General features: G+C 43.4%; 1 protein-coding gene across 16 annotated transcripts in view; it reads right to left on the bottom strand.

Annotated features, from left to right (window-relative positions):
• LOC119018666 (forkhead box protein B1-like) overlaps positions 1-12684 on the bottom strand; it is a 64509-nt gene that overhangs the window by 36995 nt on the left and 14830 nt on the right. For 12 of the 16 annotated variants that reach the window (XR_005074818.1, XR_005074820.1, XR_005074817.1 and 9 more), the window contains exon 3: positions 8352-8446. Coding sequence is in view for 2 of the 16 variants with exons in the window: in XM_037096514.1 (XP_036952409.1) it covers positions 3946-4893 (948 nt within the window). In the remaining 14 variants the exon portion in view is untranslated. Of the gene's footprint in view, positions 1-1077; positions 1635-3213; positions 5290-7308; positions 7482-8351; positions 8447-12684 lie in introns of those variants that run through there. The other 4 variants (XR_005074825.1, XM_037096514.1, XM_037096513.1 and 1 more) reach the window with 4 other exon arrangements.

The raw sequence follows: 12684 nt of genomic DNA, 5'->3' as shown, positions 1-12684 counted from the left end.
TCTTCTTCTTCATGTCGTTCTCCTCCTCAGTCTGATCTCTCTCCACGGGGCCGCCTGTTTGCAGCAGAAGCTGTTTGTTAATTAGTGTTTTGTTAGAGATGCAGGGACACCTCGCTGTCACGCCGCTCCCTCAGGTCTTTAATTAACCAACACAAACAGCAGCCAGGGACTCGTGATTAATTACAGCCCAGCGTACGGCGAGTGAGAGGGCCGCCGCCGCCGCAGCACACCCAGCTGATATTTAACTTTAATTGTGTTTGTGATATTCAGACCTGAATCACGTCCCGTCCAGGTTCACTGGACTGAAACTAAAATGTGACATCACCGCATGTTGTTGACTCCAAGAAGCTTTTTTAAATGTTTCCATGCAGAAACCTCAAGGTTAACGAACGCACTCAGAGTGTTTAAAACATCGTTATGGATATTTCTATATATCTTCTATGATAAATGTCAGCGTGTTGCTGTCTGCGGAGAGAATCGTCGCCTGAACGTGCAGCTCGGCTTCACGCAGAGTTTCAGCTCAGTTGGGACACAATTTTACTGCTCTGGGTCGTTTTCAGAGTTTAAGCTGTAGAAAGCCAGCGAGCTGAACACAGACTAGTGTTCATCAGGACCTGGTGGAGACCAAAATCAGAGCTACAAGAGAGAGACGGCTGATCAGGTGACAGGTGGACCAGATGAATCATCATGCTGGTCTGTAACCAGACGTGTGACTGAAGAAACCTGCAGGATCCAATGAGCAGCATTAGCGTGTGACCCAGTCCAGCCTGATTTAGAAACAGTGAGGCTGATTATTATTGATGCATTTGAATTTGAATGCAGTGCAGGAATGGCGGACCCCACCACCCACAAGAACCATCACTACACAGTCAGGACAGAAATCAAATGCACCAAATGTGCAGACAGAACAAGAATTTTTCACTTTAATGTGAGTTTCAGCTGAGGGGGTTTCCTCTTCCTCCACCTCCTCTTCCATCTTGTCCTCCACCTCCTCTTCCATCTTCTCCTCCTCTTCCTCTTCCATCTTCTCCTCCTCTTCCTCCTATATTGTACTACTTCAGTGTATTAACTGTGAACACTAGATTTCTTTAAACTAGTAAACGCCTGGATGTTTCTCCTGCTGCAGAATCTTTCTCCTCGTCCTCTCCGAGTGTCAGCAGCAGGCGACGGTTCTCTTTAAATGTCATTTGTTTTACTTGTGTGGTTACAAACCTCAGAGGGAGGGAGGATGGGTGGAGGTGGAGGTGGGGGGCGTTCAAAAACTGACATTTTTATGGTAACAGTCGCCGTTTCTCGGCAACACACTCAAAGACCTATACACACTGACGGCACACAATTGTGTTTGGCACCAGGGAAGTGTTAACTGGCTAATCCCTTACGGCCGCCCAGACGCTGCCTGCTGCTAATTCAGCGCTCTCCACAGACCGGCCAGTGTTTACACACAGACCTCCGTCACGCCGCCACAAGAAAAGCTCTTCGCTCCAGCCTTTCTCTCTGCAGCAGAGCCGTCTGTCCTCTTTCAGCGCTCAGAGAAACTGCAGCCGAGAGTCGATTAAACCGAGCAGACGAGCCAGCAGAGAAACCTGAAGCTGTCGGAGATGTGTCGACGTCGGAGGGTCGAGTGTTGGTGTCTTCTGAGGGTCAAAGGTCAAAGGTCACAGTCAGCGACCTCACAGATCAAACATCTAGTTTCACAAACTGTCTGATTAAAGATGCGTCAATATTCAGCAGCTCACAGGAGGGAGAGTAACTAAGTACTGTGTTCACCTCTGAGGTTCTTCACATTTGTTGCTACTTGACATCAGACTGTAAATTTACAGCCTTTCAAAGCTCTGTGATTGGTTACACGGCAGCCAATCAGAGAGCACGAAGGGGAATAATTCACATAATCAGAGAAGCAAAAATGTTTCATGTTGAATTTTAAATGAATTTATCGACATCAGATTTTAAAAACATTTGTGTCATAGAAATGTTGAATATCTGATCCAGTAATAGTCTGATATCGAGGTTGTCGCGGCAGCTGTTGTGATGATCACAATTTGTAATTTGTTTAATGTTCTGAAGGAAACTGTAGTTGATGTTTAATGAAGTCTTCCTACTCAAATACTACAAATACCTGAACTCACTGTGACAGAACTCGTTATGAGTAAAGTCCTGAATTTAAAACAGGATTTAATTTGGTTGTTTTACAGTTTCAAGTCTGTGACGAGGAAACATGCAGAGAAATGATAATAAAGAAAATTAATTCTGGTTCAGTCTCATCAGTTTCACTGTAGCTGACAATAATACAATAATAATTATAATAATATGAAACAGTTTACGGTGACAGAGATAATGTTCTCGTATTGTTGCGATGCCAATCGTTTTATTCTGATTATTATTAATGATCCGCTTGTGTGTAATTAACATCTGACTGATTTCAGCAGATTTAAATGTTTATTTAATGTTTCTTCAATATTCATTAAGTTTTTTTATTTAATTTGTGCAAAACGTTCACAGAGCAGAAGACGACAACATCCAGTCTCTACAGGAACATCGTTAATAAACGGTCAAATTATATTAAATTAAACGTCAGTTAAAAGATATTTGACAGTCATAAAGAAATTAATAAGTTATTTAACAAACAAACATTTATAAAAACACCAGTTGCAACTTTACAATAAACGTTTTTTTTAATAAATGTATTATAAAACATTTAAAAGTCAAATAACAATAAACTAAATTTAATTAACTCACTATTTATCAATGATGTTAAAATCGTTTCTTCACTGCAAAACACAAAAATGAATTCACATTTAAATAGTTTGTATATTAATTTATAATAAATGTTTCTGCAGCGTTCAGATGATTTAAACTCACCTGTTGTTTTAAGTTTAATATTTTACTGTCACTGAAAATCTCCTCAGATTTAAATTCATGACGACTTTCTGCATGTTGAGAAATTCTCCAGCAGCTCAGAGATAAATTCATATGGACATCATCATCATCACAGGATGTAACGTCTTGTCAATATAAGTTTTAAACAAATTCAACTGTTGGTTAAATCAATAATCAATATTTCATCACATTTAAATGTTTGATTTTCTCTCATTTTAGAAGACTGAACTCAAAACACATGAAATCTGGTTAAACAATTAAATGTGTGTGTGTGTGTGTGTGTGTGTGTGTGTGTGTGTGTGTGTGTGTGCAGGTGAATAACAGCCTCTGCTGGTGTATTTTTCCCAGGACGGTTGTTTTAATGGAGTGGACAGCAGACATGTTGTTCATGCGTTCTGCCTGTTTTCTTCTGTACACACACGTCATGTTATGTTGAGCATGCAGCAGCACGAACACACAGCAGGTCATTACAGCAGAATAAAAAACATCCAGACTCAGTTTGTACAAAGTGCATCACAGTCGTCTGTGTTTAAACCTCTGACATAAATATATGATGTGAGTCTCAGTTCTGTTCTGCAGGTTATAAAACGGATTGTTTGGTTGTTGGTGAAGATTTTTCTTTAACGAACCTTTTTTCAGGTTTTAACTTTTGTCTCTGGGGCAGAAAAGAAAAAAAACAGCAGCGAAGTGAAGCGAGAGAAAATCTTAAAGTCATTAATCTGCAGAAGAAAAGGTTCCGAACACAAAAGGTCCGGATCATTTGTCACGACACGGTGTGACCCGGAACACCGAGTCAGTGTGAAGGAATGTGGAGGAGAAATAAAACGGAATGAAGCAGATGTGAGTAGGTTGGAAGATGAAGGTGAGGATGAAGGTGTGGGGGGTCAGAGGTCAGCCGGCTGGTTCTGGATTCAACTTTCACTTTTTTTTCTTTTCAGCACAAAAAACAAACAAAATCCACACAATTCACGCGCATCCTCGCGTGCGCGCGCTCTGCGTCCTGCAGGTGAGTCGCTGCTTTGGATTAAAAGTTTGAATGTTTTTAAAGAGTTTTTAGAAAAAGAGCCGTCAGTGCACCGCCACCGCGGGCTGTAGCGCGCCGGAGGCCGAGGAGGACAGCGCCTCTCCGGGCGCGGCCGGGCTGCTCTGTCCGGTGGCGGTCTGCGGGGAGGTCGGGCTCAGGGACTGCGGAGAGTTCGCGAGGAAGGCCGGGATGTGCGTGGGCAGCCCCGGCAGACCCGCCATCGAGGTGGGCGTGGGTTTGATGGGCACCGGGATGGCGGGCAGCGTCTGTCCGCCGTGACAGATGGACTTGAGCGGCATGCCGTAGGCCGAGTAGTCGCTGGTGGCCATGGAGATGGGAGCCGCCGTGTCCATCATCCCAGAGCCGTACATGTGCGGCCAGGCCGGGGTCAGCTGGTTGTGGAGCGGGTACCCGCTGGCTGAGAAGGCCGCCAGCCCGCCCGGCATCTTGTACTCTCTGGCGATGATGTTCTCGATGGCGAACGGGTGTTTGAAGCTGGACGGCTGCGACACCGGGCTCAGGTTGTATCCGGCCGGCATCTGCGGGAGGTGCGCGGCGGCGTGCAGCGCGCTGAGCCGCAGCTTGGCCTGCTGCTGCAGGTAGTGCGCAGCGTCGTGCGGTTTGCTGGGAGCCAGCGGGTCCGTGGCCTGCATGCCGCCCACCTTAAAGCGCTTCCTGCGCCGCAGAAAACTCCCGTTCTCGAACATGTCGCCGCAGCTCGGGTGCAGAGCCCAGAAGCTGCCCTTCCCGGGCTGGTCCGGTCTGCGGGGGATCTTGATGAAGCAGTCGTTGAAGGAGAGGTTGTGGCGCAGCGAGTTCTGCCACCGCTGCGTGTTCTCCCGGTAGTAGGGGAACCGGTCCATGATGAACTTGTAAATCTCACTGAGGGGGAGCATCTTCTCCGGGCAGCTCTGGATGGCCATGGCCGTGAGGGAGATGTAGGAGTACGGAGGCTTCTGGTCGCTGTACGTGTTCCTCCCGGGGCGAGGCATTATTCTGCTGAACCGGGCCGGGCCGAGCCGAGCCGGGCTGGGCCGGGATGAGTTCAGTCTCAGTTAGAGCCTCACTTTTTCCAAACTTTATCCAAACACTTCCACGTCTTTAAAACAGCGTTACGCACGGAGATAAACTCGCCTGGTGTTTGGCACGCATGGTCCCGACCATCCCGCACACTCCGCCGACAAGTTGAGGAAAAGTTGGCTGCCGGTGCGCCTTCTCTGCCCCGGCAGGTGCAGCGCGCTGTCCGTCCTCCTCCTGGCCCGCTGCTGAGCTGCGCTAAGCGGCTGCTGCCTCCTCCATGCCCCTCTCCCGGTCTGTCCCGTCTGCGGGCTGGACGGCGGTGACAGGAGCAGAAAAGACCCCCGGAGAGGAGCTTCATTAATGGGCCACTTCTTCCCCATCACATGATCACACCCGGGAGGAGGAGGGAGGGGGGAGCAGGGGGGAGGAGGAGGGAGGAGGGGGAGGACGGGGCACAATATGGTTTCATTTACACGTATTTACATGGACGCGCTGAGCAACACGAGCCACTTTCACGTGAAGCCGCGGCGGCAAGAAGCGGCGCGCGGAGCCGAGCAGGGAGCCCGATGGCCGGTCAGGCTGAGAGGAGCCGCGCGGCGCTGTGGAGGTATGTTGGACACGTTTTACGCACAGTGTGTGTGTGTGTGTGTGTGTGTGTGTGTGTGTTGGGGGTGTCGGGTGCCTCTCACTAATTTGCATCTACAAATGGAGCCGCTGTTGGAGCTTTACTGACACTTGGCTTTGTTTCTGTTTTATGTCGCGTGTTTTTCTTCCCGCTCAAACATCCGGAGAGAAAACAGCACGAGACGATCGATCAGTGATCATGTTCATACGTCACCGTCTCTGTACTTACACACCTTATGGATTTAATATCGTCTTTGTGTTTAAATACATTTTTATTTCAGGAACATTTTCTGAAAAAAACTTTCAACCGTCAGAAATAATCGCGTCAGCTGTTTCTCCTCCAAACACTGAATGATGATGATATTATTATTATTATTATTATTATTATTATTATTATTATTATTATTATTTTATCATTATTTAAGTTTTAACTGAATCGATGAATTCTGATGAAACTGCCGATTTATTTAAAGGACGTGTTTGTTTAATTTGACTCATAATTCTCAGTCCCTCATTTATTATTTTAGTTTCATTTCAGAACGTTTTCTTTCTTCAGTTTTCTTTCTTCAGAGTTTTCTTTGTTTTTAAATGAAACCACGTTAGTTTAAATTATTAAATCTAAATCTGCTGAGTTTATCTTCTGTTACTTTAGTTTATTAGTGGAGAAATTAAAACAAATTGATTAACGACAATTTCAGTGCGCGCGCACACTCACGGCTCGTCGATCCACGGGACCAGAATTATTATTATTATTATTATTATTATTATTATTATTATTATTATTATTATAATAATATTGTTATTATTATTATTAATAATAATTATTATTATTAATAATAATAATAATAATAATAATAATAATAATAATAATAATAATAAACACGCTATAAAATACACGTTGTTTTAATTGTCATATTACCATTAGGAGACGCAATCAATTAATTTAATTTATTGTCTCGGTAAATTAATTCTGTGAGAGTCATCAGAGGTTTGTTGAACTGATCGGTCAATAATCAATAAAGAACCAGTTGATGAAGAGTGAGAGGGTTCATCTGGTCACTAAATGTTGGATTAATTATGATGTCATTAATAAAGAACAGCTGATTTTAATTCTCCCGCTTTGTTTTGTTTCATTGTGTTTAAAGACAAACAGATTTAAATATTCCCATCGGACCCAGAGGAGGAGGAGGAGGAACAGGAGGAGGAGGAGGAGGAGGTGAAGACACCAAAGAGCCACTTTCACACGTCTGACCTTTGACCTGTGAGCTGATGACGTGACGCGCTCAGGATGCAGAGACACGATCTGAAAACGCTCTGAAGAGAAACGTCATCAGTTTATTATAATCATGTTTCTGTTATTAACTCGTTTATTTAGTGTTTATTTATTTAATGTCTGTCTGCATTTTATCTTCTGTTGTTATTTTATAATTAAAAAACAGATCTTAACAGAACAGATAATCTTTTTACACAGTTATTTTATTTTGAAATTCTTCACCTTTATTTTTAAAAACATCTTTTAGTCTCTTTTATTTTTATGTCTGGAACATAAACTACAGTTTTTTTAGGTTTCATGTTGCTTTTCAGTTTTTACTGTTTTGCAGAGTTACAACAAAACAATCATTATTATTATCATTTTCACTAATAATAATAATAATAATAATAATAATAATAATAATAATAATAATAATAATAATAATAATAATAATAATAAAAGGTTGATCATCATTCTGATTATTATTTATCATTGGGTGCAGTAAAGTTTATGATGTTTGCAGCAGATGTTTTTATTTGAACAAACAAACAGCTGCGGGTGTGTGTGTCATATTTATATTTATGTACATGTTAATGTAAATATTTACATAGAAGCATGAAAATGAAGCTCAGACTTTATATTCAGCCTCTCTGTCATCCTGTTGAAACTCTGTGATTGGTTACACTGCAGCCAATCAGAGAGCAGGAAGGGGAAAATTAACATCATCAGAATTATCAGAGGAAAAGAAACACTGATGCTTTACATTTATCAGCAAAGTTTTAATGTTGTATTAAAACTTGTGTTAAAACTGTTAGTCTGCAGTGATGGTTGGAATGTAACCAAGTACTTGTGCTCATGTAGTGAAGTACAGTTGTGAGGTTTTTGTATTTGACTCCAGTATTTCCATCTTCTGCCACGTCAGGCTTCCATTTCACCACACACAAGTATTTGATAACTTTAGTTTCCATTGACTTTACAGATTACATTCAGAGTTGTGCATTTTAATGCAATTTATTTATTTATCAGCAGTCAGATTAAAAGAAACTGATTCTGATGATGAGTCGACCTGCTGAGTTTATATCAGATACTTTATGACTTTTACTTGAGTACTATTGTTACGGATGGATGTCAGTTTTACCAGAGTAATATTTTAACTCTTACTCAAGTATAAATGTAGTGCACAGGACAAGGAAATACTCAAAATTGTACTTTAGATACGACAATGTGTTACTGAATTACATTAATAATAATCAGCAGCTTGTAACATTAAATGTGCCAACAAGCTGTTAATTAATTAGAATTAGTGTGTTCATTAGTCAGCGTGTTTATCAGATGTGTGTGTGTGTGTGTGTGTGTGTGTGTGTGTGTGTGTGTGTGTGTAGACTGCAGAGGAAACATTAACTTTGCGTGTGCTTGTTTTGCAGACGTCACAGATGAAACATTTCTGGAGAAATACACATTCAGTAATCATACACACACACACACACACACACACACACACACACACACACACACACACACACACACACACACACACACACACACACACACTACCTCAGGGCTCTCCACCTCCTCCATCATTCAGCTGCTGCCACAGAAGAATCTCGGTGTCGTTGGGTTGATCTGCCTCCAGATGAAGAACGTGAAATCTGAAACACACGATTAAAATCTCAAATCAGTTTTATTCATAGGAAACTAATAAAGCTCGTCATGTTTCCCTGACGGCAGCAAGAGACGCTCGCTCTCCTGCTGCCTCGACTCAGGCAGGATAAAACTTTCCCCAGGACTGAAAATGGAAGAAAAGGCAACAAAGGAGGGAACCTTCTTCAGGACGGACCGACAGGAAGTAGATGTCAGACTCTCCACCTCCTGATTCAACAGGACACAGCATTTATTTTAACAAAAGACAGAAACAAAAATAAAATGAACCTGTTAAAAACACACACACACACACACACACACACACACCGATGTGTCTTTAATGTTCATCTGAGCAGGACCTGAACTCATCACACGACTCAGAGGAGACAAAGTGACTTCCAGTAATTCACACATACATTCACACACTGATGGTGGCAGCTGCCGTGCAGGACCAGCACATCAGGAGCAGTCCAGGGTTCAGTATCTTGCCCAATGACACTTCAGCATGCTAGACCAGGGGAATCAAACCACAGACCTTATGATAACAAGACACTGCCTCTACCCCTGAGCAACAGCCGCCCAGTTCAGCAGATCATCCTGAGAGAGATTCTCCTCCATCAGTTACTTAGTGTGTGAGGACAGATCAGACTGAGCGGCAGCTGTCAGGAGTGTGTTCACTATGAATTAATGACTGTGTGTGTGTGTGTGTGTGTGCGTGTGAGAGGGTGTGTGTGTGTGTGTGTGTGTGTGCGTGTGAGAGGGTGTGTGTGTGTGTGTGTGTGTGTGTTGGGGAGTTTTTACAATGCAGAGTTGCGGCAGCGGCGTTGGTGCTTCAGCACGCTCCTCATCATCCCCCGACACTTCAGCTGCACTCAGAGTTAGAGAGGACAGACGCGCACACACACACACACACACACACACACACGCGCACACACACACACACATCCTCAGGGGACCGTGAACGTCACAGTGAATTCTAATGTGAATCTAACAGATTTACATTAAACCGGCTGATGAATTTGTTTCCTTCGACCTGTTTCTCAGGAACACAAACACCACATTATTCTGTCAGCATCTCCTTCGTTGCTTCACTCACAGGAACACGAGTTCTTTGAAGAAATGGAAAAGATTCAGTTAAAAATCATTATAAAAATATGACGTTCCAACTTGAATCAGGTCTGATGGAGGACAGTAATGACATGGTGATGAAGAGTTGAGGATCATGAAGACGCTCCATGTTCCTGTTGATCCTGAGTGAGCTGCGTGTGTTGTTGTGTGTTTTGTGTTGATGATGCAGGAAGATTGTAGCATGCAGAAGAAAGAAGTGGACGGATGTTGAACTTGACTGAAGCACTGGACAGACAGACACAGAAAGAGAAGATTTTTAGAGATCTTGTTCTGGCTCAGTAGATTTTTGTCTGATTCACAACTCGTTGTCGCTGCTTCAGATCTGAGAGTCAGAAATGTTTGAGTTGTGACATGATTCACTTCATGTTTGTCAGTTTAAACAGAGTAGTTCAGGTCAATAAAGTTTGTTGTAAAGATAATAAATTGTTATTTAGTTTGACATGAACGTGCTCAGAGGACAACATCGTCTCACTCAAGTGTTGTAAATAAATACCTGGACGTCAGACCTGAGCTGGGAATGAGACTAAAACATCAGCTTCCTCACACATATGATCTGTAGCCACCAAGTTTTAATAACTCAACACTGACATCTGGTTTCTGAAACATGCTGATGATTTTCACACTTTCTGGATCATTAGTAGTCTCACCTGAACCTCAACAGTGCAGCTCAGCCTGAAGTCTTCGGCACCTGTGTGAGAGTCCACATACTACAGTAATGTGCACAACAGTAATTATAACAGTAATACTGTATACGGGATATTATACTGTATATGGGATATTATACTGTATATTCCACTGTATAATATACTGCATGTGAGCAGTGAGGGTCCAGATCCTGTGTTTGATTGGCTGTGACACAGACCAGGTGACCGCTGTCATTATTGGTTGTTTTGGCTGCATGTCTGCTGGTAACCGTTGGTAACCACATGGTAAATATCCTGCGAGTTACAGATTTAAATATTCCTCCTGTGTCGACTCATTGAGCGTCGCCGAGGCTCCAATTTGTGATGGATTAATGACCCCCCCCCCCGCCGCAGGTTGGTCTGGCCCTTATTATGAAATAAATGAATGGGTGCCACTGAATGTGTCATGGCCGTTACCACCCAGCACGCCGCCTGCAACCCCACCTGCCTCCACCCCAGTCAGAGCTGGTGGCCTCCATTAGAGCTGCTGATTTATCAGGAGGAGGAGAGGAGTCAAAACAATGTAAATCACTCAATTAGACTGTTTGTACATGGAGGAACACACCAGCACCTCCTCCACTACATCCACCTCCTCCTGCAGCACATGCTCTGGGTGGCTCAGAGCGCTACATGTTCACACATCAGCAGCTCCAGGATCAGCTGTCTCCTTTATATATTATAATTATTATAATTAAAGACGACTGCATTTTTTTGTTTCCATTCACTTTGGTTGTGTCCAGTTCTGACCCAGTTCTGACTCACCAACTCACTAAACTGAGACATTTCTAAAGGGAGTCTGGTGCTGTTGTGGTGACTGGTTCTGACATCAGTTGAGCAGGCGCTCTGTCAGTGTCACCCACAACAACTTCCTGAACATAATCAGCAGATTGTAACTTCGACCTCCTCCAGCCTCCATTTTAAAAGGTGTCAACACCGAGAGGAAAGGTCAAAGGTCAAGTACAGCCTCGTGACCCTGACTGTTCTCAGAGGTCACATGATCGTCTCAGGACATCTGAGATATCATCATCATCAGCATCATCATCTCACTGATGCCGACATGTTTTCAGGCACAAAGCAACGAGACATCATCATATCAGACAGAAAACATCCACATAGTCAAACATTCTCTGCAACTAACAATTATCTTCACACATCTCTCGATTACTTCTGCGATTAATTGATCAGTTGTTTGCTCGCTGATGTGCCAGAAAATTGTGTTTGAATCCTAAATGTCTTGTTCTGAAGACAGAAACCAGAACTTATTCACAGTTAACAAGCTAACATCAGATAATTTTAACATTTTCCAACAATCTAACTCAAATTGTTGCAGCAGCTGATTGAAACCCAACATGAACAGAAGCAAGGCACCAACAGTGAGGGATCTCCGGTTCGATTCCCGGCAGAGTCCAGCAGGTGTGTGTCTGCTCCGGTCGGTCTCACACTCGAGCGGCTCCATTACTTCAATTAAACCGCTGATTAAGCAAATTGGGAGGCTGATTAGTAAACGAGCGGCGGTCTTCAGGAGAGCTGCTAATTAGAGCGGCGATTAGCGTCTGTCAAGAGCAGCGAACGAGGCGCCGGCACTCGTTAACAGATTATTACTCCGGCAGGCTGCCGAGACAGAGACCTCATAACAGACGCTCAGAGAGGAAACTACGTCAGCTGCTGATAAATGCTTGTTTCTGAACCGACACCGACGGAACCAGTCCGAATTCACGTTTGGACTCACTCAGTCGAGTTTACACTCACATTATTTTCAGGGTTTCACCAACTGAACTTTTCATTCCCTGAGACAACATATTTCAGTCAGTTTGAGACTAGCATGAACCTGACGGCTCTGTTCTGCATCTCAACGACTCAGTTTAGTGTCGACATATTCACTTTAGACTGAACTTTATTAACCTTTAATTCCCTCAGGAGCTGCTTGACACCAGAACCACCCAGAGCTGATCATGTGGATCTGTCTCAGCTGGTGAGGAAATCAACTGGCTGATAACAAGTTCAACATAATGAGGTGAAGATTTATTGATGTTGTGTTCAAAACGTGTTTCTGATGAAAACAAGTGGACAATCATCATCAGATCTTGCAGCTTTAAATACTTCATATTGGCTCTAAGTGCAGGTAGTAGATGTCAGAGCGGAGTGTCTGAAGGTTCTGCGCCAGCAGCTCCGACAGGTTAGGTTACTATCATTTTTCGGGCTCTGTTGCTGACCAGGCAGTCCACTGGTTGCATGTACGTTGCGTAACAGCTCTGCTACGGTTTAGCTGCGACACAGCGGACAGCTGGAGTTTGAGACCTGAGCGTTCCCGTGATAAGATTTACGTGTGTTATAACACAACAAGATGTATTCTCCACTATAGGACTAGAAGAGGAGCTTGTACTGAGAGCTGTGTCACAACAGAGTGTTTTATTATGGAAATCAATCAGATGTCA

Source organism: Acanthopagrus latus, chromosome 4, assembly GCF_904848185.1.
Source record: "Acanthopagrus latus isolate v.2019 chromosome 4, fAcaLat1.1, whole genome shotgun sequence".
In the NCBI taxonomy this organism is placed as follows: domain Eukaryota; kingdom Metazoa; phylum Chordata; class Actinopteri; order Spariformes; family Sparidae; genus Acanthopagrus; species Acanthopagrus latus.
Note: the sequence above shows the minus strand (reverse complement) of the source record. Positions and strands in the feature narration are given on the sequence as shown.